Genomic DNA, 24,898 nt, shown 5'->3' with positions numbered 1-24,898 from the left:
TTGAGAAAGCCTGCAAACATGCTGGAATTGTGCAAGACTGGTGTGTAAGCTCTCAAACCTGACTCAGTAATTACACCCAGATGCTTATTTTTTTGTAAAAAGTTTATTAAAAAGGAATTTTGTCCACAGTAGTTAAGACTTTGGCACCTAAAACAAAACCAAAAAGTGTACATCCAAAAATCGCATTTCAATCTAAATGCATTGATAAAAGAAAAATATTAAAATGTGAAATGTTATTAATACAGTGCTTTCCTTTGTTTTCTTTTGGAAACAAAGGCCACAGATATAAACCAACCAAACAATCAATTCAAAAATGGGGTCAACATTAGATAATAAGAGATGCCTACAAGGCACAGAGACTTCTATTGTAAAACAGTGCTTGCTTTTTTCCCTTTCCTTTTCTTTTTTTTTGAAGGGTTTTAAAAAAGGTCACTTACAGAAATGAATACAGGCCATAAAGTTGAGTCACAAACTCATTTAAAAGGGTGTCTTACAGACAAAAGGCAACAATGCAAACAAATGTATAGTCTTTGGTCTCTGCTGAATCATCTGATGTATAGCAATGAAACAATAGAAAAACTGGACAGAATATTTGGGAATCTTTGGGAATTCTGTGAATCTCCAGTATGAAACAAACAAACAAAAAAAACAAATAAACAAACAAACAAACAAACAAAAAACAAAAAACAACGTTCTGTCCAGACTGGTGTTGACTCTCATCTCTATTGTGTAGGTCAAAGATGAAGGACAGGACAGGGAACAGCCTGGACAGGACAGGAGAAGTGTGGTGTGGGCAGGCAGGGCAGGGCTGGTGCATAGACAGCAGGACTGAGTTCAGAGTGTAGACCGAGAGGAGGAGTGAAAGGCACTGAGGGGTATACAGTAAGTACAGTCTCTAGGGTATGCTCCTCTCCAGCATTGTGTGTAACAGAGACTATTCTGAAGGGCTTTGGGCATCTGCTAGCAGATCAGGTCTGAGGCACTCAATGGGACACTGGATGTTCTGTGGAGTGAAAAAGCGGAAGCAAGAAAAAGAGAAGTTATTATTAACAAAGACAAACAAAATACTTTCTAACAACTGAAGCAGGACACAGATATCCACCACAGAATGAACTCATCTCTGGACCTACCAGTTTGCGCAGTGCGTTCTCTCGGTAGCGGTCATAAACATCTGAGTGGACTGGAGGCTGAATAAGGTCCACATTTACCTCAGCTCCAGGACGACGGCAGTTCTCACAGCGCCAGCCCTGAGGAAATCGCATACTTTCAGCTTCAGCATCAGATACAACCTCATACCTGCACATTCTACTCTACTGCATTAGGACACCAGAATCTCACTCCGAGAGGTAGCTGGGTTTGCTTGTGATATGACAGCTGATAGACAGCTAAGCTCACTAACATGAGAACTAATGCCTAATAAGTAATGAAGATGGGTGAGGAGTGTTACCTGTTGTCCACCATAGCAGGTGCAGGTGCAGATGGCTCCAAGATACTCTTTCTGCCACTGGTTACCAACCTGGTACATCTTTCCTTCATCGTAACATGTTGAATCATCTGGAAACATAATTTTAAGAACATTTGTATTAAAGTATTGTTTACTGTACAGAATGAACTAGTAGTTGGACATTACGATTGACATGCAAAAGGCAAAAAAAATCCACTCTGACATTTGTGCTGAATCAACAACTATTAGGATGGTGAAAGCATTAGGGATACACACATCCAACCTTCTCTGCTGATGGACCTTACGGTACCAGAGCTCTGCTAACTTGTTTTTGTGTAGTAGTAGCAGCAAGTAACATCACAGACCAGGATTGGCAAACTCATTATCCTGCATGCAAGGTGGTCCACTACCTAGAATATCAAGTGGGTCAGAGCAATTTTCGCTCAGTAAGCCAAACACAGTTTCTTTGGAAAGGGACATGCTTACACATGGCATTCTTGGCTTGCTAATAATTAATTGCTATAAGTTAAATGTTTGCCAGATTATTGAGCTGAGGCTGTCTGACAGAACCTGGTTTTCAGCTACAGTGACAGTTTTGTGTTCATTGAGCAGAGTTTGCCGGCCATTTTGGAGATATTTGGGATTTGGAAGGAATTTGTTTCACTCAATTCTAAATTCATTAATGGCAATTAAAAAAGGATCACACTTTTGATATGATCAATAAAAGTCACTATGAATGCGGATACCCATCCTGTATACTGGACCACTGTATCACTAAAAAGCACTGTCTGCATAAGTATGAAAAGCTGAAGCTTACGTGGTTCGCATTTGAACTCTCCCTTTCCGTTTCCCAGGCAGGTGCAGCTCATCATGTGCCCATTCTCAGCATGGCGGTCCCACTTCTCCCCAATACGGTAGTTATGGCCATTGTCATGACACCACTCTGTTTGTGGGTAAGAGAATGAGGACACTTGGTCAGATCACGTTTTCACTCACACAATACAAAAGTTACTCGTATTACAAAGGTGGGCCAATGTAGTGTTAGGAGTCTTGCCCAAGGACTCTTGTTGGTGTAGCTCAGCATAGTCACCCAGACTGGGAATCGAACCCCAGTCTCCCACGTGGTGAGGTAGCTCACTGGCAGGTAGTGGGATTATCTGTTGCGCCACACCAACCACACCAATGCACCCCAACAATACAAAGTACACAGTTGCACAGTAAGTTCTGCTCGGAGCAAGAACAATGCAGAGTCTACATGGCCCTTGGATATCTTTTAGAGTGAATTCATCCATCACAGACACACACACACACACACACACACACACACACACACACAAGATAATGGGTCACTAGACCGCATGAACTTGTGCAGTGCTGACGAAGACAGTAAGCCAGTCTAAGAGTTTGGTATCGTCTGGTTACTGTTTGACAATACAAATCTGAGACATTCGCCACCTCCAACTAGCATGGGCTTAGCTAAAACTTTCCAATAGTTCCTTATTTCAGAACTTAACACTAAGTTTTGCTACATTTAATACATAGTTTACCAAATTAGATTTACTGAATGAGAAATAGGCTGCCCATGCTTGCTCAAGGTGTGAGGATTAGTATGTAAAAGTGATGCTGGGTCAGTCACTCACTGGATGAATCACATCTGAAATGACCACTGCCTAGACCAAGGCACCTGCACCACAGCTTAAATCCTGTTTCGGACATGCGCTCCCACTCCGCGCCCACCTCATGGTAAGTGGCAGTGAACGTGTCATAGCACACATCCTTGCCTATGGGGATAGCAGAGGGTCCAGGAACTGGAAAATGTTAAACATATTTAGAGAGAAAGAGAGAGAGAGAGAGAAAGAGAAAGAGAAAGAGAAAGAGAGGTACATAGACACACATTTATATTAACACACTTTGAAATGAACATTGAAACATAGAAAGATTCGTCACACTGTATGAGCAGTAAAAAATGTGGTATAATAACTGCAACTTGTGATCATGTTTTTACCGTTGTTGCTGACAGTCACCATTTCTTCCAGAACTTTCTGTTTGTGGTCTCCATTGACTGACTCTACGAGGATGTTATAGGATGCTCCAGAAGTGAGGCCAATCAGTGTAGCACTGTTGGAGGTGCCAGGAAGATGCATCTGAAAGGAGGTTGAAACAGAAAAGGTCACAAAAAAGGCCATGCATTGCCAACAAACCATTTGCCATTAGAGAAAATAGAATGATTAATACCTTTTTAAAGAATTAGAATGAATCTATTCTGGATATAACTTAGCCTATCAGTGCCAAAGTGGCTTTAATATGCTTACCTGGAAGGTCTTCTCGTCAAACTCTGTAATTGGACTGAAAGATACCACATATTCAGAGCTGTGTGGCACTGGTTGCCATGTGATGGTGGTCTGGGTCTGGGCTTCCTGTGGCAGATCTGTCTCATTGAGAGGGAACTCGAAGGGGAAGCCAGCTGCTGGGCCTTCGCTCAGCTTTACTACAGGCACTCTGTGGCCATCTGGTCCAGGAAGAGGGATGTAGACCAATGGCTGGCCCTGGTGTGGCGCTAAGGGCTGCTGCTGGCCACGATTGGCCAAGCCAAAACTCTGGTACTCAGTGTAAATATGCTGGCCCTGCTGACCGAGTGTGTCTTGTCTGTTGGGTCCTGCCAGATGTACGTGATTGCTGTTTAAGCCATCATCCTCTGGTACATCCAGAATGTCCTGTTTGGGTCGGTGGGGAACTGGAAGCTGGGGAGATATTTCCTCCAATTCTAGCAGGAAAAGGGTTTGGAGCAAGCGCATTAGCATAGATAAAGTAGGAGGTCACAGCCAGCAGAAGGTGCTGTAATTAAAACATTAACATTAGTTTCCTACTCAATAAGTAGTACATTACAGCAGTTCTTACGTGTTCTGGCTTTGCCCAGGAGTGGAGTGCTTCTTTGTGCATTGTTCAGAGCAACAATTCGAATGATGTACTCAGTGCCTGGTTTCAAACCTGTAGGCAAAAGGTGAAAAAAACGCTTTTAACTTGCATAACTGTGTAAATGGAAATCTGTAAGTATAGCTCTGAATGAATATCAAAAAATTTAATAAAATAAAAAACAACAAACAAAACACCCTCCAAAAACCAAACAAGATTAAAGTTAATTAACACACAAAAAAAAGTTAGTGTTAGACTAAAACAAATGTGCAAAGTGAGAAATAAAAATTAGGAAAGAGACAAATATAGAAAGATAACACTACCAGAGATGGTGGCAGAGGTTCGTCCAGCGAGGGGTCTTGGGAGAAGCTCTCGTGGGATGCTGCTTGCCTCCTCATAAGTGATGTAGTATCCTGTGATGGTGCTGCGAGGAGGTTCCCAGGAGAAGGAGATGGTGGTGGGGGTCAGGGAAGTGAAACGGATGTTGGTTGGAGGGCTGATCACTGGCTTAGCTAAGGACAGATGAAGGTTTAAATGTTTATTTCTAAAGTTAAGGAACGTCATAGGAAAGAAAGATCTGGAAGAAATTCTGAGGAGAGTTTATGTGGAAAAAAAAAGAAAAAAAAAAGAAAAAAAAGCTAAAAGCAGAATTTTGTGCCGGATGGTTACCTGTAGTGGCGGTGAGAGTGAATGGCTCACTGCGGCTATTTCCATTGAGGGTGTAAATATTGATTTTGTAGTTTGTGCCTGGCTGCAGACCTATAGAAAAGGTTAATAAGAAAAAAATATTTTTATTAGCCATGATTTAATATGAAATATTACCCAATAACATTGTGCATCAATGCAAAAAACAGTATTATATAGTATATTATATTGGCCAACTACATTATGCTACATGCATACACTTCGCATTCTCTATGCAAGAGCCCTACCTGTGGCTTGGCCATGTGCTACGCTGCCACCGTCCACCAGAGGGAGACACAGAACTGCTCCTGGGTAATTTGGAGCAATTCCTGCCACCTGTCTCCCTCCACACATAAGCTAAGTGTTTTCACTACTACTGTTGCCATGCCCACAGGTCCTTGCCTCAGCTGGTAAATGTGGTATTTTGAGTTATAAGTCCCTGTCCGCTCATGGCCCCCCTCCCCTAGCAATGGAACTTTTTTATTTTCTCCCACCTTTTCCATTGTTTTAGGAAAGCCCTTTGTTTGAGTTTATGCTACTGCTCTGGTATTTCAAGCCAGTCAGCCTTTTCCTTTTGCTCTCCAGCTACCAGTGTTTGCAGGAGTGTTTTATTTGACATTTCAAACTTCACTCAGGGTTGCTCTCTCCCCTGGTGTCTAACTCTGCACTTGAGTTCTTAACTCATGATCTTTGGTAGCTCACAGTCAATGTTGGTGTCCTGCTCAATGAGGCCTAGATTCAATTCCCACAAAGAAAATAATTACAGAATCCATAAAGACCTCTGCTTGTATTGTGGGTGATGTTGTGTAGAAACAAATATTATAAGGGTAAAAAAATTCAGAGCATAAAGTACCAGTTATTGTGTAGGTGCGGGAATCAGATGGGATGGTGTGCTGGACAGGACTGTGACCTCCGATTGTGGGTGTGGCCTCTACCAGGAAGCCTGAGATGGCCTCAGTCTTTGAGCGCCATGTGAGAGTGACCGAGGAATCTTTTACATTGGAGATCCGAACGCGACGAGGAGGACTGATATCTATGAAAAGGATAAATGGTGCAGAAACAGTTTGTAACAGTTTGTATATACACAGGACATTTCTACAGTTGGCAGTAAATGATGGAAAGCAATATAAAAGGTTTGACGTGAAATGGCTTACTGTCAGGAGTGGTGACCTCTCCCTTGACTGGGCGGCTGGTAAGAGAATTCTTCACAGCATAAACCTCTACCTCATAATCAGTGGCAGGCTAAAGTGAGAGAGAGCCCGAGAGAGGGTATGAAGACCTGCTGTCCAATATTCTGAAACAGACCTCTGTACTCAGATACACCCACAAGCCTAAATGAAAAGGCTTGCATCTACTAGTCAAAAGCATTACTGGCCACTAGCCACAGCTGCAGTTAGCACAAAGGCTATCATTAAGGTTCAGCAAGGCCAATGCTGTGGAGGTCTTAAAACATACAGAGCAGATGTTAAAAATTTCAGCAGAAGCTCCTAGTATTATCACATAAGAACATATTTTACTACACAAGACACACATACCTGTGTGGAATAAAGTTTGCCCAATGTTTACCCCCCCCCCCCCCACCGGTCTAAAATATGTTATTTGCTTCATTAGTTGCGCTGGAAGCACAGATGTAATAATAATATTATTATTATTATTATTATTATTATTATTATTATTATTAATAATAATAAAAATATTACAAATATTTTGAATGACCTACACTTATTTTGCATTATCCACATAGCTTCGGCCTAGAACTCGGAAGCAAACTTCAGATGCCAAAAAGATCTTTGCAGATCAGGAGTGTTTGGGATAGGGATGGAATATGTTAATTTAATTTTAGTAACCCTTACTTCACTGAGCAATTCCAAAGATTGCAGATTTCACTAAAATACACCCCAAACAGAGGAGAACATAATGTGACTACTCACCATAAGTCCAGTGGCATGGTACTGGGTGGAGTCCGGAGCAATGTGAACCTCTTTAGTAGGACCATTCTTGTTCTTAGGAGTGATTGCCACACGGTAGCCAGTCAGCTGGACATTAGCTGTTGAATACCAGGACACAGTAAAGGAACTGGAGCCAACCTGAGAGAACTGGAGATCAGTAGGGCCAGGAATAGCTAGAAAGACAAAGCAATAGCAAGAGGAAACACGTAAATAAAAAAGTTTGTCTTCAAAGGATGATGTATCAATCATACATATTCAAACTGCAGAGATGCTGTTAAACACTGGAAAAATTAAATGGACTTAGAATGGTCAAGACATTTATTTAAACTACAGAGGAATATTTAGCATTGCATATATACAAACATAAAATGCTTCATTTGCAGCACCTGTGGTCTGTGTGCCCACCAGTGCAGGACTGGGGGTACGATCATGCAGGGCAATGACGTTCACAGTGTATTCGGTACCAGGCCGGAGACCATGCAGCACAGCAGACTCATCCTCGCCATGAGGGGCAGGAAACAGCTCACTCTCGCCCTCCTCTTGGCTGGAGTACAACACTCTGTATGAGGTCACCTGGCCATCCGGACTCTCCCAGGAGATACGCATGGAAGTGGAGTCCACATCAGAAAAGGTCAAGTCTTTGGGCCTGTCCACAGCTAAAAGATATCAGTGAAGGATAAGGTGAATTGGAGTTCAGAGCATGTTAATGATGTTTGATAAAAGCAAAATCTTAAATATTTACACCACCCCTTCATGAAACACTGTACTTAAGCAACTAAGCAAGTAATTAACTAAAGAGATGAGTACTCGTAGCACTCGTAGTATTTATGCAAAAATTTAATGCGCAAATATGCTCCATCTAAGATTAACTGGATTCTAAAGCATAACATTGTTTATTTATTTGTTAGTCCAAACCTTGAACAAAAATAAATAAAATAAAGCAGATATTTGTGCTTAAATTTAATGTTTATCTATCTTTATTGTACTTACTTGTAACTACGGTCTCTACCAGTGGAGGGCTCTCTCCATCCTGTCCCAGTGCATACACACTTAGAGTGTATTCTGCTGTAGGCATCAGTCCAGAGAATGTCATTTCTGTCTGATCTGCAAAATTAACAATAAAAATCACAGCATAAATAGATATGTATGGATTATAGTTTCCAGCATGTTTGGCATGTCCACATGTGGCAAGGCATATGAATGAATATTATTTTACCTGGAGCGACCACCTCAGAGAAGGTGGGCCCCTGGCCATTACGAGGAGTTCCAGTGATGCGGTATCCAGTAACAGGACCCACTGCTGGGGTCCAGCGTACAGTAATAGTGCTGTCCTTCACATCAGTTACCTCCATTTCAGCTGGGGACTCGATATCTACAAAACACACACAGTGTCATTCATTCTTTTTTGTTTTTATTCATTTTGTATTTATTTTGTGTAATATGTTTTTAACACATTAGGACATGCATTTTAAAACATTTTTGTGTTGAAAATGTGTAACTGCACACTTGTTTCAATTAAGCTCAAAATCTTAGTTTGAGCACCTCTATTTTGAGAGATGTTGAGCTTCAACATCAGATGAACTGACTCATCCCCACACAATTTTACCAGTCGTATCAGATTGTAGCTGCAGGCCTTTTGGCATTTATACCTGTTTTATGGGTGACGTGGATGGGTGTGCTGGAGGCAGGGCTGTCTCCTCTGCCTGTCACAGCATACACAGTGATGGTATAGTCAGTGCCTGGGCGCAGACCCTGAATGGTGGCAGTAGTCTGGGAGCCTGGGACAGTAAACTCTACTGGAGAGCCATGACCACCTGATCACAGAACAAAGAAATGTTGTAATAACAGCAAAAAAGACTTACGACCAATAGAAAACAATTGGCAATCAAATAAATAGATAAAAATGACAATTGAAAAAAAGTCACATTGATTACAATGAAATAATCAGACACATGACCATACCATAGCAACCCTTATATGGTAGGAGATCAAAATGTAATGAGAAAATGAACAGCTTGATCAACACATCAGTTATTAAAAAAAATAAATTAAGTGCTATATTTTATCTACCTGACTCTCCATGTGTGATCCTGTAGTACCTCACAGTAACAGAGGGGGCATCCCAGCGAATTGTAATACTATCTGGTGTTGAAGACGTAACTTCCAAATCAGTTGGGGCATCAGAGACTGAAGAAAAGTAGAACAAACACAAGAAATAATAAGAAAAAAAAGAACAGGAACAAGTATAGGACCTTAATCTACAGCTAATACTAGTGTTGATAAGCAATATTGCTCAATGAGCTGTGTAATATAGTGGTTATGCCTGGTTTTAATTAGTAGATTCAATCTAGATGAATAGTCTACAGAAATAGGTTAAGCTTCCATCAGACATAACTGATTGGCCTCAATTCAAACAACCAATTACACCAAACAGTGTGGAAAGATACAGCAGTATATATGGAACTGTAACCTACTGGTGGACTGGGTTCCAGTGAGTGGCTTGCTCTCGTGGGGGCCACTGACAGCATAGATGTTGATAACATACTCAGTCTCAGGGGCCAGACCGGTCAGAGTAAAGTGGCTTCTGGAGGGTGGCAGTCTCTCCTCCTTAGAGCGTCCCCCGCTGGTCATCTGATAGCGAATACGGTAGCCCGAAATGATGGACTGAGGAGGCATCCAGTGCACGGTAAAGGAGTTTATGCCGATCTCAGAGAAACGCAGGCCAACTGGGGAATCCAGTACTGTAACACAATGTGAAAGTAACCATTAAAACTTAAAGGAAGTCCACAGTTCTCTCAGATTTGGTCCAATACATGGACATCACACTGAAAATGGAGGACTTTCCAGTGCAGGCTTGATGAATGAGATATTACATGCACTAAGGTAAAGACTCATCATGATCATGAGTTAGCAGGCACATTAAGGTAAGAGGACCTAAAGAAATCTCACCCGTTCTCTGAGTGCTGATCACTGGTGAGCTCTCCCGTTCTTCATAGACACAAAACACACTCACCAAGTACTCAGTGTTGGGCAGTAGGTCTGTAGATATGCAAGGCGGAAAAACTGAGCTCAATTAAGAACACAATGGTGTAGAAAAGTTTTACAAAGAACAATGTGGAAGAAGCTCACGTACGGCGAAGCACAACACTTTGGGTGTTTCCGTCCACATTGCGTTCAGTAATGTCATCCTCGTCGTCGACTGGGTGATAGCGGACGGAGTATGTGTCGATTTCACTAGGCTTAGGGACGTTGGGGGCGATCCAGCTCACAGTCATACTGTCAGTGCTCACGTTACTGAATCTTAGGCCAGTTGGAGCAGGCACAGCTGAGAACGTGACAAACGAGAAGTTAAAATATGAATCAAAATATAATATACATTTTTAATAAATAAAAAAACCCCAGACATCATACATTCTACCCACAATGAATGTGCCACTGGTAAATAAAAGACTAACAGATGGTCTGTCTAGATTTATTGAGTATTTAAAAGTAAAGTGGTACAACCACCATTGGAAAAAGGAATGAGAAAATGGGCAGCAGCTTGAGAGCCGAGACAGGGAAATTGTTGACATGAAACAAACATCACACACACTGCTGCCACATGGGCCTCACACAATTCATAGTGAGAGAAAAGCAACATAGATTGACTGTGCGAGAGAAAAATGTGCTCAAACACACAGCAGCTTGCCTTCCTATTTTAACATGCTATTCACACCATAATGGATGGCATTGGTGCTTATAAGAGTATCAAGTGTCATGTTTTGCATGCAAGCTCATTTCATACCGGTGTTCAAAGACTACATTAGGTCAACAGACCAGTTTACCACCCCCCCCATCTAAATAAAGATAATAAAATATAAGTAAGATAAATAAGATAATAAAGAATCTAAATAAAATACTGTAACACTCTCACCTGTTTGCTGTGTGATGGTGGTGGGCTCACTCTGTCCGTTCTCTGTGACCGTGATGATGCTGATGTCGTAGTCGATGCCAGGCTCAAGGCCATATACAGTGTAGAATCCTGTGGTGGGCTCCACAATGTCTTCGAAAATGGGTACGCTCTCGCCCGCAGCCACCACCGTGATACGGTAGCCCGTTATGGCAGTGGAGTTAATGGGACTCCAGGTAAGACCAATTGTTGAGTCAGTGACATTGATAAAGTGGAGGTCTGTTAGCTGAGGTACGTCTACAGGGTTAACAGAGGGAGAGCAGAAGCCCCGGATAGGGAGAACCATCCAGACACAGACAGAGACAGAATGGAAAGATTACATCACACATCTCTCATGGTTCTCACATGGTGACAGTGAACCATGGTGCTCTGCATTTATGTTATGTGATAGGAAAATGGTACCACCAATTGAGCTGTTTCTAATGCTGCCTAAAATTAGTTTCTCAAATTTTCTACTAAAAGGTGAACAATCCAGTCAGTACGTGTAAAGTAAACTCTTATCTATACACTTTACTGATGTCAGACACTTATGAAAAATATTGATGGTAGCATCTTATCACTCTTATGTCATCAATACAGTATCCATTAGCATTAATGTATCTGATGTCTTTAGCAATCACAAACACATTAAGTACAGCTGCTAGTATAGAACACATCTTCAAGGTTTGTAGTTTAGTCAGCTTTTATGTGTATCTAGATTAAGGTCCAGTTTTCACATAAAAAGATTTATTTTAAATATTAATGATCCAATTTACTTAAACCGCAGTAATTGATTTTGCTTCCACAAAACCAATTTCTTTGCCTTCATTATTGCAACATCCATCAACAATGTGGCATTTTAGGTAGTTATATCAGATTTTAAGACATGAAGGAGATTATTTATGAAGTGGGTAATACACATACCCGGAGTGATTGTGGAGGAGACAGGTGTACTCTCCATGTCGTCCTTCACTGTGAACACACTGACATTGTACTCCACTCCAGGGCTCAGGTTCTCCAGAGTGCACGAGGTCTGACCTGCCTTCACAAACTCTTCCACAGAGTTGCCCTGCTGCCCATTGGTGGGAGTGCATGTGACTCTGTATCCTGTGATATCTAGGAGTTGAAAAAAGTGCATCAAATGGAAAACCAGTCTTGTTGAGCTTTAGTTTTAATTGTTGGTCAAGTTGTCTGTAAAAACTGTGTTGAATCAGTGATTGATCTGCTCTAGGTTTGGCTTCATCTATTCTTTATGGTTTAGTACTCATGGAAACCTGTTAGGTAGGGTAACCAAATTGATCACAGGTATGGTACACGTAATCAAAATGATACGTTACGATAGAGAATATAGTGCTGACCTGGGGTTTTGGCTTCGTTCCACTGTACAGTCAGCTCTCCAGTGTTTGGATTGGTCTCAAAGTTAAGATCAGTGGGTGGAGAGAGAGCTGAAGGGAGAGATATACTTTATATGACATGACAGCGTCCATAGCAAGTGAAATATTTGTCCATTTTGGGCCAAGCTTTTATATTTTTTCCACTGTGAACAAAAGTAAAGTGCCTAGTAGCCTTACGTGTGACAACGCGGCGTGTGATGGGGTTGCCATGCCCGTGGCCGTTGATGACTGGCTGGACACTGTAAGTATACTCCACTCCAGGGGTCAGGCCTGAGATGTAGATGCTGCCTGAGTCAGAGGTCACTTCTCTGGGAGCCTCTCCACCTTGACTGGGCCTTACAGTCAACTGAGGAGAGAGAAAGTAGAGAGTTAGGAAAGGTAAACAGAGTGAAAAACTTAGGAGATGCATATAAATCACTGACATACAAAATCCTTGTCGCCAATCTAATCTCCAAAATGACAACTTTAGCCATTTTGGAGCATTCTTTATGACATTCACGACTGATTGATGTAGACATCTAAATATCCTATTGACTAGAACAGAAAATTACCCTGTATCCAATTCTTGGCACAGGACTCCAGGAGATGATGATGGAGGTGTCTGTAACATCAGTGCTGAAACTAGGAGCATTTCCCATTGGTAGTGCTGCAAGAGTGACATTGTGAACAAAAGTTACAGAGGAACTATTAAAAACAAACAATAAATAAAAGTAAGCAGGGTTGATGTGGATATATGAAGTATGTACAAGAGCAGCATATGTATTAATGCACTATAGACATATGAGGTATTTTCTTGGGTTGTGATACTAGTCAGGCCTGGTAAAAATATGAACAATATAAACAATCCAAAAAAGCAGGCTACATTTACAGTCAGACCTGGTCATTTTATATGACAACGTTCTGGACTGCATCCTGAAAAGATCTGAACCACATGCAGTCTGCAGTCTGTCAAACTGATATCTGCTAGCCAATACAAGGTGTAATCTGAAAATCATCTCAGTAGCTAAAGGTTGGCAGACATGCCGGTAAAGAAGGCAACTGAATTTGTAAAGTCAGCATCTGAAATGAAGAGTGCAACCTCCCTGTTAAAATGTGTAAATGGCAGCAGTCTCAGGAATGGTCCCTTCACCATGTGCAGCACAGCAGGAGAAGGCGTAGTGGGAGGCGTTTTGGTTAACAAATGTGGCTTGAATGGGCGGATGTATTTAAACTTGTATAACATCTGCTTAAAATGTGTTGCAAACCACTCTTGAAACAGTTTCAGTGATCTGATTTAAATTAGTTGCACTGAACTGAACTGATGCCTTCATTCAGATGAAACACCTTTCCAATCTCTTTCAAAGGAGTTTTATCAATCAAGTGCTCATTTAAAACTCACTGGTCTTGAAGGTTGCCACAGCTCCCTCACTGATCACATTGCCCTTTTCTGAGTGCAGTGTGGCAGTGTACGCTGTGTCTGGCTGCAGGTTCAGCAGGGTGTACTGGGTCAGGCGCCCTGGGATCCGCAGCTGCTTGGGATTTGAGCCTTCCACGGTCAGGAAGAGCCTGTATCCTGTGACTTGAGCTCTGGGAGCTGACCAGATGATCAGAGCACTGTCCTCGGTCACATTGGTCAAGCGGATGTTGGTAGGGGTGTCGGGTTCTGTGTGAATTAAATGAAAACCCAGAATGAAATATAGCAAACAAACTCAAAACTGAAAGCCATTTGTCAAGTCATCGTTGATTACATTTTCTTTTCTTTTTTTATTACATTTTCTGTTCAGAATGTCTGTGCATCTACCGTAATTTAATTGTGCCACCAGGGTATAAATCTACTTCACCACTAAATTACTAGGTCTGGTTCTACTTACTGGTCATCTGCTCTCCAACCAGAGGCTCGCTCTCCTCTCCTCCTTTGAGGGCAAAGATAAAGAAACGATAGAGGGTTCCCGGCTGCAGTGGGGTGACCTCGGCATAGGCGTTACGAGTAACGGGGAGCTGCGTCTCTCGTTCTGTCAGTCCATCAGAACCCACCTGTGCCACAGACACACGGAACCCAGACACCTCTGTTGGAGGACCAGTCCAGGTAATGGTGATCTTTGAATCAGAAACCTCAAAGAACTGCAGGTCGGTAGGAGATGGGATTTCCTCTGCAATGAGACATGGTCAGATTGTAGTTAGACACAATTTTAGCCAATGTCAGATTAAAACAATGTCAGTGATACAGTAACCATCAATCAAAAGTAACTCCAGCTGAGCAAGCAAGTGCAGAATCAAAAAAGAACCAAACATGAATCACCTCTCAAAATCCTCCTTTATAATTAATCTAAAAAAAGACGGCTCCTTCTTTTAAACATTGCTCTGACCCTTTTAGAACCTTCGTCTCTGCACACAGTACATTTCATCCAAACAAGGTTGTAAACCAATTTCAACCTGTAATTTCGCCTGTGTTTACCATCCAGTAAAACTCTTCCAACTGAGGAGAAGAATTCAGACACCATACTGGTGTACCAGTCACCCTGAGAGAAAGAATAATACACTTGCAGAGAAGAGACCCATGTTCGGTTAATTTTAGTCCACTCATGGTGTTTGAACAGATCAAAAACATGCACTACCATTCAGTGCTAGCAGTACCACCTGAGAAAACTTCTCTACACATACCATTAAACAAAGTCAGACAGCTGGAGAAGACTCTCATTGTTATATCTCTCTGAACAAAATACCCTATAAGGATGCACAAGTATCTGAACTCCTACTGCCAAGCACAGCACTGTAACTGTAATCTTATCTCAGGACAGCCAGATAAAACTAAAGCTAAATAAAAAAATAAGAAATTTACTGTAGATTTTAATGAGAATCACAAAGTTTCCATCTTAATCTAATTTCTTAAATTACAATACAGCTCTTTAAAAATTAAAATCGTTTTTTAATTCAAGTTTTTAAAAGCATCAAGTAGAAAGTCTTCAGGGTACGGAACAGATGAGTTTTTGTATTCTTTTTAACCTTTAGTGTTTCAACTAGGGGGAAAACTTGGAACAAAGCTTTCTACAAATGGCCCAGAGTTTCTCTACAAAGAGATCATCCAAACTTCATCTGGATTCAAAATAAATAATTCAGCCCTCCACAAAGCTTTTCCAAGGGTCCCCTGGGTGTATCAGTTCTCTAGTCTGGTTGTTTGCGGTATTGTTACTAAGTGTCAAAGTTCCTGGAGATGTGCTATAACTACATACCTGGCAGTGACTCTCCAGCAGTATTGACCTGTACAAACACTGGCTCACTCTCCAAGTTCTCCTCCACAGCATAAATGCTGATGTTGTACAGTTGGCCAGGTCGAAGATCACTTAAGGTCACAGAAGTTGCAGTGTCAGGCAAATTCAGCTCAGTGCTGCCAGAGCTGCCCTCGATGGATGGAGTGTAAACCACACGATAGCCTACAGGCACAGAATGTGCATTAGTGGATTTTCCTCTCACCTGTCCAACATTTAGTATGGTTTACATTTCAGACATTCTGGACACACCTGTGATGGGAGCCAGAGGTTTAGACCAGCTAACTTTGATGGAGGTCTCACCCACGTCCTCCACTTCATGATCTGTGGGAGCATCTGGAGCTGCATTGGGACAGGACAGAAGATAAGTCAGCAGACATTGCAATACTCCTAATCACAAAGTCTTAATAACTTCATCCAGAACCAGAACAAAAATTACTACATATACATGTTTTGAGTACAGAAAGGATGACACACCTGTTGTCTGGGAGGTGGTGAGGATCAGGTTGGGTTCTCCTTCTTCAGTGACTTCATATACATTAACAGTGTACTTCCTGCCTGGCAGTAGCTCATTGATGTTCACAGATGTAGCTGTTCGTGGCAAGTCTGCATAGTAGAATAGTGTATTTTAATATTATTACATTACAAATCCTGCAGTTTTACTCAATTAGGTAATTAATAACTGCCATGCTGTACATGTTACAGATTTTCAAAAGATGATTACTGACCCAAGACAATGGGCTGTCCTGGCTGGCCTCCCTCCTCACTGAGCTCATATTCCACTCTGAACCCAGACACAGTGTCTGAGGCAGACACCCAAGATATAACGAAACTGCTGGATGTGATTTCAGTCACAGACTCTGAGGTGTCAACCACTGGAGGTGGAGGAGTTGTTTCTCCCTCTGATGTAGCCACTGTAAGAGGAGCAGCATGGGTTTGGCATGAGATAATATGATTGAGTTATGGAATTTTGTTTTGGACACTAAAACACAAATATTCCACCATACAAAACACACAGGGATTACTCACAGGAGCCATAGTTGGTGGAGAAGTCAAAGCGATTGACCTCTCTGCGTCCAAAACGTAGGATACTGATGAGTTGTCCCTCATAGGTAATGCCTGGCTTTAGCCCAGCTATGGTGTAAGAGTTCAGATGACCTGGAAGAGTGACCTCCCTCCATGGAGTGTTAGTGTTTTTCTGTTGGAAAAGAATCGCACACTTAGCACAGAAACGGCCAATGGTACAACCATACTTAAAAAATGCTTAAACAAAACACTGACCTGTCTCCACTTGAGAATATACTGAGTGATATGAACTGAGGGTGGTGCATTCCACTGGATGGGGTGAGAAGTAGGCTGGTTGCCAGCCTCTGTAATAATCACCTGGACTGGACGGTTACCACCTGCCAAAACAGCAAAGGCAAGCATTTCTCCCATTTCCTTTTTAGGAAGTTACATAAAATGCATAAGTTTCAACTCGATTTCATAAAAAAGGTTGAAAAAGGGTATTTTGAAAGTATGTGCAAATGTGCAAATGCACAAATGCAACAATGAAGTCAAAGGTCATTGCTGAGAAGCAAAAACACAATTCAAATGTGTCACTCTGCTTTGAAACCTGATTTGAAGCTAAAACTGAAATGGGAAACTTGACACAGTTCTGTGAAATTCTCACTGAGGTTTTAGCATTTACACATGACTGAAACTTGTGTATCAGGTCTGTCTCTACAGTTTTCAAGGTTTCAAAACCCAGCAAACTAAAGCCCTTAAGAATTTCTCAACCAAAGATCTAAACAAATACACATAATGCTCTGTTCAAAGAAACACATTTACTTTTAGATACAAATTACCATTTTATGTCAAGTTTCCAAACCCTTGCTTTTTTGAGGTGATACATTCCCCATAGTGTTTAGACAACTAAGTCCTAACTGAGAAGCTAGTCTTCTCATGAAGCATACAAATAAATTCATTTCACAGCATTGCTCCATTAAGACCGGAGTAATCTGGTCTCAATTTATCTGAATTACTGCTGTGAAAGCCCACTGGCTAGCTAGTTTGTATACAGCATTTTCATCCCACATAGCCTGTGATAAATTTCACCAGCCTTTACCGGGGCGGCCAACCCTTCCACAGCTGTATGTGATTAAGCAGAGTTATTGTTCTGGGGACCCCAGCACTTAAGCACAGGGATCTCTTCTGACCCCTTACAGGTCTCTGAAGCATTCTTGGCATAACTAAAAAACAGTTTCTCTGCCCAGTCTTCAATGCAGAGTTCTTAAGTATTCACAGTGTGTTTAAAGCTGGGGGACTTGGATGAAGTCAATAAAGATCAATGCCATTTCAGAATGCTATTTCACCAATAAAACTGAAGCAAACTGTTAACAATGGAAACTCTGTAATCAGTGAATAACTTCACAGATGCTGGGGCAGTGCAACCAGAGGAATGTAAATTAGTATTGAAGCACTCTCAACAAAACTCCACAAAGACCCTTTACAGGCTGAAGCACAGCCAAGCAAACAAAGAACAAAAGACCAGTAGGGGGCAAACAAGATAACTGGTGACTGGATGTGCATCTTTTTCTCTGTCTATCCAACTTCAAAGCTCAAGAGACAAACACACAGGCACAAACAAATGGAGGCATGAACGAGTGCAAGTTAAAGCCCAAAGAGTCATTTTCAAACACCTCCAAAGGACAGGCATTTGTTCTAAGCAGTAAATGGATCACATGGAGGCTTTACACAGAGCAAACGATGATCTAGCACCAGAAGATCTCTATCCAACACCTGCAAGAGGAAACAAGCAACACTCTGTAGATCTCCACTCTTCTGTAAACATCTGGAATCTCTTGACTTCTAAAGCTCTCCCCACTCATGCCCACAGCACTGCTTATAGTAGTGCTCAGCATGACCTATATATGCACAGTGTGTGTGTACACATACTTAATTAAGTCGCTTTTGGAGAAGATGTGCTTCACTTACCAGGAAAAGATTGTTGGGGCTCACAGCTCAGCTCTCCAATTCCATTGCCATAGCAGTAACACCTGTAGTGGATACCACGGATGACTTTGTCCCAGGACTCTCCGATCTGATAGAACGCTCTGGTCTCTGGCTCCTGGCACTGGTCTACAAGTGGAAATGAGTCTTGGGTCATTATCCAGTCATGAAATTAGCTATTTAAGACAATCTTGGCTACATTTGTTCAAACCCAGAGGCAAGGAAAAGACTTTGTAAAAACTGAATGAAAATAAACCCAAAACCATAAGGCCAAACCGGAGTGAAGTCTGATACCACTGAACACTGTTATAGCTCCAAGATTCTATTCCTTATTGAACACAACAGGTGTTCCTCAACTCCACTGTCTTTGGTGGAAAGCAGGAAGTATTACAATTACAGTCTACAAAAACTCACCAATGGCATCACACTTCCAGCGTCCACGGCCTTGGCCAAAACAGGTGCAGTTCATCATGTAGCCCTCATCATGGCGCTTAGTGAAAGTTTGGTTCACCTCATACGTCAGACCGTCCACAATACACTGGTCTGAAAAAGGGGAATATTATTAGTTCATTATAAAATAGAGGTGAAACTCAAGAAGTTTTTTTTTTTTTTTTTTTTACAGGCAAGGATCAATCATAGTCCTGAACTACACAAAGATTCCCAAGTGAAAGGAACACATAGGCCTTAATCTCAGTTTGGGAACCAGACTCATGAAGCTAAGATTTTATCTGGATTTAAAATAACTCAAATTTTCTCAAACCAGCTATTTAGTTAACAGCCCTGATCCACAACCTAATCTTACCTTTGAGCTGTGAGTAGGCAATGCAGCTCCACTCCCCACGACCATTGCCTACACATGTGCAACGCATCATGTGCCCGAGAACATCATGGCGTTTGTCCCACTGATCTCCCACACGGTACATCACTCCCTCACTGGTGGTGCAAACTTCCTCATGGGCTAAAAGTGCAAGAGTTTATTTAGGTGATGATTATTTTGCCCAGAGAACACTGCACAGTATCTTAGCATTTATTAATATATTGTTATGACATAAATTTATGGTGCATCATTAATTTGTCAAGACAACACAATGACTTTTATACAGTTGCACTCTAACGCAAGCAACTATCTAATTAAGTGAAGAGGGCCAAGACCACAAACAATAACTAATTACAGGGAACACACAGTGCTTGGAGAGCCGTTTCAGAAAGGTCTCACTGTTTTGAGCAAGAGTAGAACTGATTGACCTATTGGGGTAATGAAAATGAGTTGATGAGAGTCGGATAAGGATGCCAAGGATGAGGAAGGGAGAGAGAGTTGAAGGAGTTGAATAAGAAACCCACTGATCTGAGAGCAGCTGTCCTGGACCACAGCCAGCCCTGTAATGCTTCACTGCCAGCTAGACTTTGGGTCTGGGCCAGACTCTGTCTGTCTGTACTCCAGAACAGCTGTGGGGCCACAACCAACTAAGACACACTCTAAAAAGGTACTCAAGTCAGAGAGCCTTTGTATTTGGCCACTGCGTTAATCACTCTTTAAATAACATTGAAAAGTGCTGGTTAAAAGGACAATCTTTTTAAACTTGTTCAAGTGAAAGACAAGTATTAGCAAATATTAAGATCTAAAATTAAAATATTAACATTTATTTTATTAATCTTTTTATTTTATTAATCCTTTAAAATAAATAAATACACAAACCCTCCACAATGACCCAATGCATCAAACAGATCCTATCAATAAATCTAATAGCCTGCAAAATCCTGGCAGGCCCCTCCTAATTAGCGCTTAGATGTCAAAGAGACCCTTCAAAGACACCACCTAGGGTAGGTATGCAAATGTAGCTGGATAAGTGCTGACTTATCCTTTGTTCCCCATTCTGGCATCCTCTTCTCAACGATTATTTGGCCTCTGTCCATTCATGCCGGCATTAGAGACAAAAGATTTGGAAGCAAGATGATGCACATAATGGCAGTCATCATCTTTTCAATCTCTAATTAACTTTATCTCTATCTAACTAATTAGGGGATTTGAGAAGAAGTGTGGGAACTCACAAAAGCAGAAGCACCCAAAAAATTACCAAATTCAATGCAATAGATTTCAATAGATTTCTAAATGCAATTAGAATCAGAAAGATTGTGTAATCAATGGAGTACTTTGGGGCATTTGACAAAAACCTACTACATATAGGCTTGATTTTCATGACAAACAGTATTAAGGCATAACATATAATTTTTGGAATCAAATGTAGTATAAATTAAATAAAGTAAAGTTAAATAAAATGTAGTAAATTCACTATTGTTTACATTTGTTACATGGTATTGTGGCAACTTATTTACTTCATGAGTGTTTTTAAGATGAGATTTACTTTTTATAAACAGTCTAAAAGCTACAAAGTAGGAAAAGCTACAAATCTGAGGCATTAACAGGCTTTTCTAACAGACAGCCCTTAGCTCTCAAGTCCATTTCTTCACCACTTTTCTTTTTAAACACCAGTTTGTAAACTGTTAATATCACTCACCAGCCATGGGGCAGAAGCCAAACCTCTGCTCTCCATCATAGTTATAGGTGGTACTGCACCACTTCATGCCATCCATACGTCCATCAGCGGTGCAGTCCGTGTAGTTACGGCCATTATAGAGGTAGGGGAAGTGGCACAGGGCACCATTAGAGTTTCCTCCTCTGGTTGTGACCAAAACTGTAGAACAAATCATGGACCAAAGTATAAGAACCAAGAGCAGACTCTTTAAAAAGGCAAACAGCAGTTCATATTATTAACTTCAGAGTTTTTTTTCAGAAGGGGAGCTCACCATTCTTCTCTGTGCAGAAGGAGTATTTGTGGTCTTTTTCAAAGTCTGAGGTAGTGCTGCACCAGAGCTGCCCATCACTGCGTCCCTCAGAGGTGCATGAGTAAAATGTCTTGCCCATGGACACAAAGGGAAACACACAAGGCTGGCCGTTTGTGTTACCACCATAAACCCGAGAATGGCCCTCTGTGTACCAAAACAAGACAAAAATAAGGAACAAAAGGCAGAATTAGCATCATGTGTTTACAATAAGGACACAGAACTATTTTTACAGTAGAAAAAGTATGAAAAGTTGAAAAAAACTGACCCCATTCTTCACAGCTGACGCCACTGCCGAGGCAGGTACACAGCATCTGCTTGCTGCCCTGTGTCTTGATCCAGCGCATTCCCAAAGTGTAGGATATCCCTGAGTCTGTCAGACAAGTGCCCTCAACAGGGGTCACGGGAAGCGGCACTGGCTGGAAAACGGCCGGCTGCACATTGGTGACCACCCGAGAACCAGTGCCTGTACAAGCCAAAACACAAAATGCATGCACAAAAGATTATCATCTCTAGTCATCTACTGGCACTGCTGTTTGACAGGGGATCACAAAATAAAACAGAGGATTTTATTTATGATGTTTTCATGATGATTTGGCAGCTTTCTGCAGCCATTTTTTTATTTATTTGATTAAATTCTCCACTTGACCCCATATGTAAAAGTATTCTGCTTGACACATCAGATTCACCAGCAATCTTATCCCAGTCTAGTATCCTATACATATATGTCTGTGAACAGGTCTTACCTAAGCCAGTGGTGTGCAAGGAAGCATGGCGCTCACATTTCCACTCTCCTCTGCCATTACCAGTGCACAAACACTGCAAGATGTGTCCACGTGCATCTGTCTTAGTCCAAGTATCTCCAATGCGGTAAGACATGCGTGTATCCTGGTCATTACAGCGGTCTGAGAACACCAAAACACACCATCAGAGGTTTTACACCAGTCAGTGAAGGCCAACAAAGAGTGTATTATTGCTCATTAACGAAATTCTAGCAGAGGTTTTCCAGCACACAGTTACAATTATACACTAAAGAGGGGAGGGGGGGGGGGGTGTTTTTCCTTCTTCATTAAGTTGCCTATCCCTTTCTCTAATGACTCAGACATGTGCCAATGGGTTTTAGCTGTAATGACTTTCACTGCATAATTAAAGTAAGATCCAGCTGGATAGAGGCTGTGAGCAGAAGTATGTGTGGTTTGGACAGTTACAAATTAATTTAGGGGTGTTTGGCTGTACTTACTTCTAGATGTGCAAGTAATGCGTCCACTTCCTTCGCCTAGACAGGTGCAGTCCACGATCATCCAGCCTTGATAGGGTTTCTCCCAGGTCTCACCCACCACATAAGAGGTGCCAGCTGCATTATCATAGCAACGCTCCGCTAATGTGAAAAATGGGAAGAGATAGATTTTACATTAGAGCCAAACCAACAGTTTGTGAGATCCATATAAGGTCTGTTTTGGACTAGGGACCAGTTTGACACCTTTGTGATTTATTAGTTAAATGAATCCCCATCAGATTAACAATTCTGCAAAATGCATTTCACTTATAAAAAATAAATAAATCAACTTCAATAATTTCTGTAGATTTCTTACCAACAGGTTTGCAGGTCCACTCCCCTTTGCCATTGCCCAGACACACACACTCCAGCATGTAGTCTCCAGTGTCATGGGGCCTTCTCCAGGTGTCTCCAATCTTATAAGAGTGCCCCCCTTCATGACAGCGGTCTATGAAGGAATTATAAGCAAGTCAACAAATTGCACTGGCAGTAAACCTCAGTCTGACAGTGTATTACAGTTTAGAAAAGTCTACCCACTGGCAATGGTACAGCTGATTTTCCCTCTGCCGGAGCCGATACATGTGCAATCCCAGATCATCCCATCCTTTGGCCTTTCATAGGTCTCTCCCACCCGATATGAGCGAGCATTCACTTTATCATAGCAGGTCTCCTCAGCTGAGGTATATGTGAATAACAGTCATCCATGTGAACAAATTTAACAGACACTTGATTTTAACAGCAAAGCCTTTACATTTCAGAAATGCTTGCAAATGAAAGCACCAAAGGTACACACTAAAGGTACTTAAAGCTTTGTTCAGCAAGAAACTGGAACTGTAAAACAGAACTCACCCTCAGGTTTTGTTTTACACTTAATGCCAGCAACTCCATGACAAGTGCAGACTAGTACACTGCCCAGATACATGCGCTCCCACTGATCACCAACTCCATAAAACTGCCCATATTCAACACAGCCATCTGCAGAGAGTTCAACAGTGTATGAAGCCATCTGACCTGCTTTCTTGATTCATAAGCCCATTACAAGCAGATATAGCAGCCTTAAATCAATGTCGAGTTAAGAAAAGGTTACCTAAGAGTTTTTTGTAATTCAATAGACACTAAAAAGGTAAAGAAATACATGCAACAACATATGAATCTGGTCAAAATATGCTCATGCATCCAGTTATAACTTCTTAGTACATCCAGCACATAGCAGTAGAACTGTAGTTAGCTAGCTTCAAAGGATCCCATTGGCATCAAATAAAATACTTTTTTGAGATGCAGAATTACACTATAAGTTAAAAGGAATTAGAAACTAAATGAGAACTGGAAGTAGAAAGAAAGTCAACAGCTGTGGAAACAGGACAGTGGCATGAAGTAAAAAAAAATGCAAGAGAGGTGAACCCACCTTGAGACACCGAGGACACGGTGTGCTCCTGGGCTTGCCTCCTGCTTTTCCCCGCGGCTTTAGGCATGCAGCTCACAGCCCCGGCTAGTAAAGCCACCGCCAGCGCCGTGGCCGTGGCCGTGGCCAACCCGCCCCTGGACATGTTCACAGGTAACGACAGGAACCAAAAGTTCCACACCAGCAGGAAAAGCCCCTTCTTTGGCGGTGAGAGAGACCTGAGGGGGACACTGAAGGAGCTGCTGGAGCTGCTGCTGCTGGTGCTGCTGGAGTTGCTGTGCCTCTGAAGAACCTTCAACTTGCCGACTCTCTCCTTCTCGCGCTCAGGCCACGCCCTCTCTCACACACACCTCGCGAGCTAGGAGAGCTTTTATTTGAGCGCGGCATTCTGCAGGAGGAGCCATGCGCACGCTCGCGCGTGTACGCGCACAAAAGTTTGCGCAGGCGCAGAGCACACACACAAGCACCGTTACTCACCGGCACTGGTAATTTAGCAAGAATGAAGAAAGTAAAGAAAAGGATAAACACTCACGAGACTGTCCAGATGTCTTTACAGCACCTAGTTATATACCATGGCCGTCTTTTCCATAATCCAAGAGCTACAATACATAGACACACTTTAACCAAATCACGCTTTAGAATGCATTAAATGAGTGAGTATATACACAATCACAGATTCAGTAATTAAACCAGTGTCTAGTAGTAATAACCCTGCCCCATTATATATATATACATACATATATATATATATATATATATATATATATATATATATATATATATATAGCAATTATAACAATATCAATGACGAAAAAGAAAAATTATATCTGG

At 41.7% G+C, this 24,898-nt stretch overlaps 1 protein-coding gene across 1 annotated transcript; it reads right to left on the bottom strand.

The window, feature by feature from the left end:
• Window positions 1–84: 84 nt before the first annotated feature.
• On the bottom strand, window positions 85–24,259 carry fn1a (fibronectin 1a). The gene is made up of 46 exons (XM_072685654.1): window positions 24,071–24,259; window positions 23,515–23,640; window positions 23,203–23,340; window positions 22,982–23,113; window positions 22,630–22,767; window positions 22,136–22,294; window positions 21,658–21,855; window positions 21,354–21,536; window positions 21,065–21,241; window positions 19,351–19,506; window positions 18,963–19,091; window positions 18,534–18,677; window positions 16,839–16,960; window positions 16,587–16,755; window positions 16,286–16,471; window positions 16,035–16,163; window positions 15,810–15,899; window positions 15,522–15,722; window positions 14,163–14,441; window positions 13,691–13,954; window positions 12,864–12,958; window positions 12,490–12,658; window positions 12,277–12,363; window positions 11,843–12,034; window positions 10,904–11,176; window positions 10,124–10,315; window positions 9,940–10,029; window positions 9,465–9,731; window positions 9,061–9,177; window positions 8,640–8,804; window positions 8,207–8,362; window positions 7,981–8,094; window positions 7,377–7,646; window positions 6,973–7,163; window positions 6,196–6,283; window positions 5,895–6,074; window positions 5,027–5,116; window positions 4,681–4,869; window positions 4,343–4,432; window positions 3,757–4,208; window positions 3,450–3,588; window positions 3,085–3,252; window positions 2,262–2,387; window positions 1,448–1,554; window positions 1,131–1,247; window positions 85–1,003 (listed from the first exon to the last, which is right to left on the bottom strand). Exons 1-46 carry the CDS (start codon window positions 24,210–24,212, stop codon window positions 935–937), a joined length of 7,455 nt encoding a protein of 2,484 aa, XP_072541755.1. The 5' UTR covers window positions 24,213–24,259; the 3' UTR covers window positions 85–934.
• Window positions 24,260–24,898: the final 639 nt, after the last annotated feature.

Source organism: Salminus brasiliensis, chromosome 8, assembly GCF_030463535.1.
Source record: "Salminus brasiliensis chromosome 8, fSalBra1.hap2, whole genome shotgun sequence".
Taxonomy (NCBI): Eukaryota; Metazoa; Chordata; class Actinopteri; order Characiformes; family Bryconidae; genus Salminus; species Salminus brasiliensis.
This window is presented reverse-complemented; position numbering and strand designations above follow the sequence as displayed.

Coding starts and splice junctions, on each gene's coding strand:
- fn1a (XM_072685654.1), bottom strand. CDS start 24,212: ATGTCCAGGGGCGGGTTGGCCACGGCCACGGCCACGGCGCTGGCGGTG. Junction 16,472..16,586: donor CTCCACCAACTATGGCTCCT/GTGAGTAATCCC, acceptor CTCCTCTTACAG/TGGCTACATCAGAGGGAGAA. Junction 8,363..8,639: donor CCACGTCACCCATAAAACAG/GTATAAATGCCA, acceptor TGTGTTTTGTAG/ATATCGAGTCCCCAGCTGAA.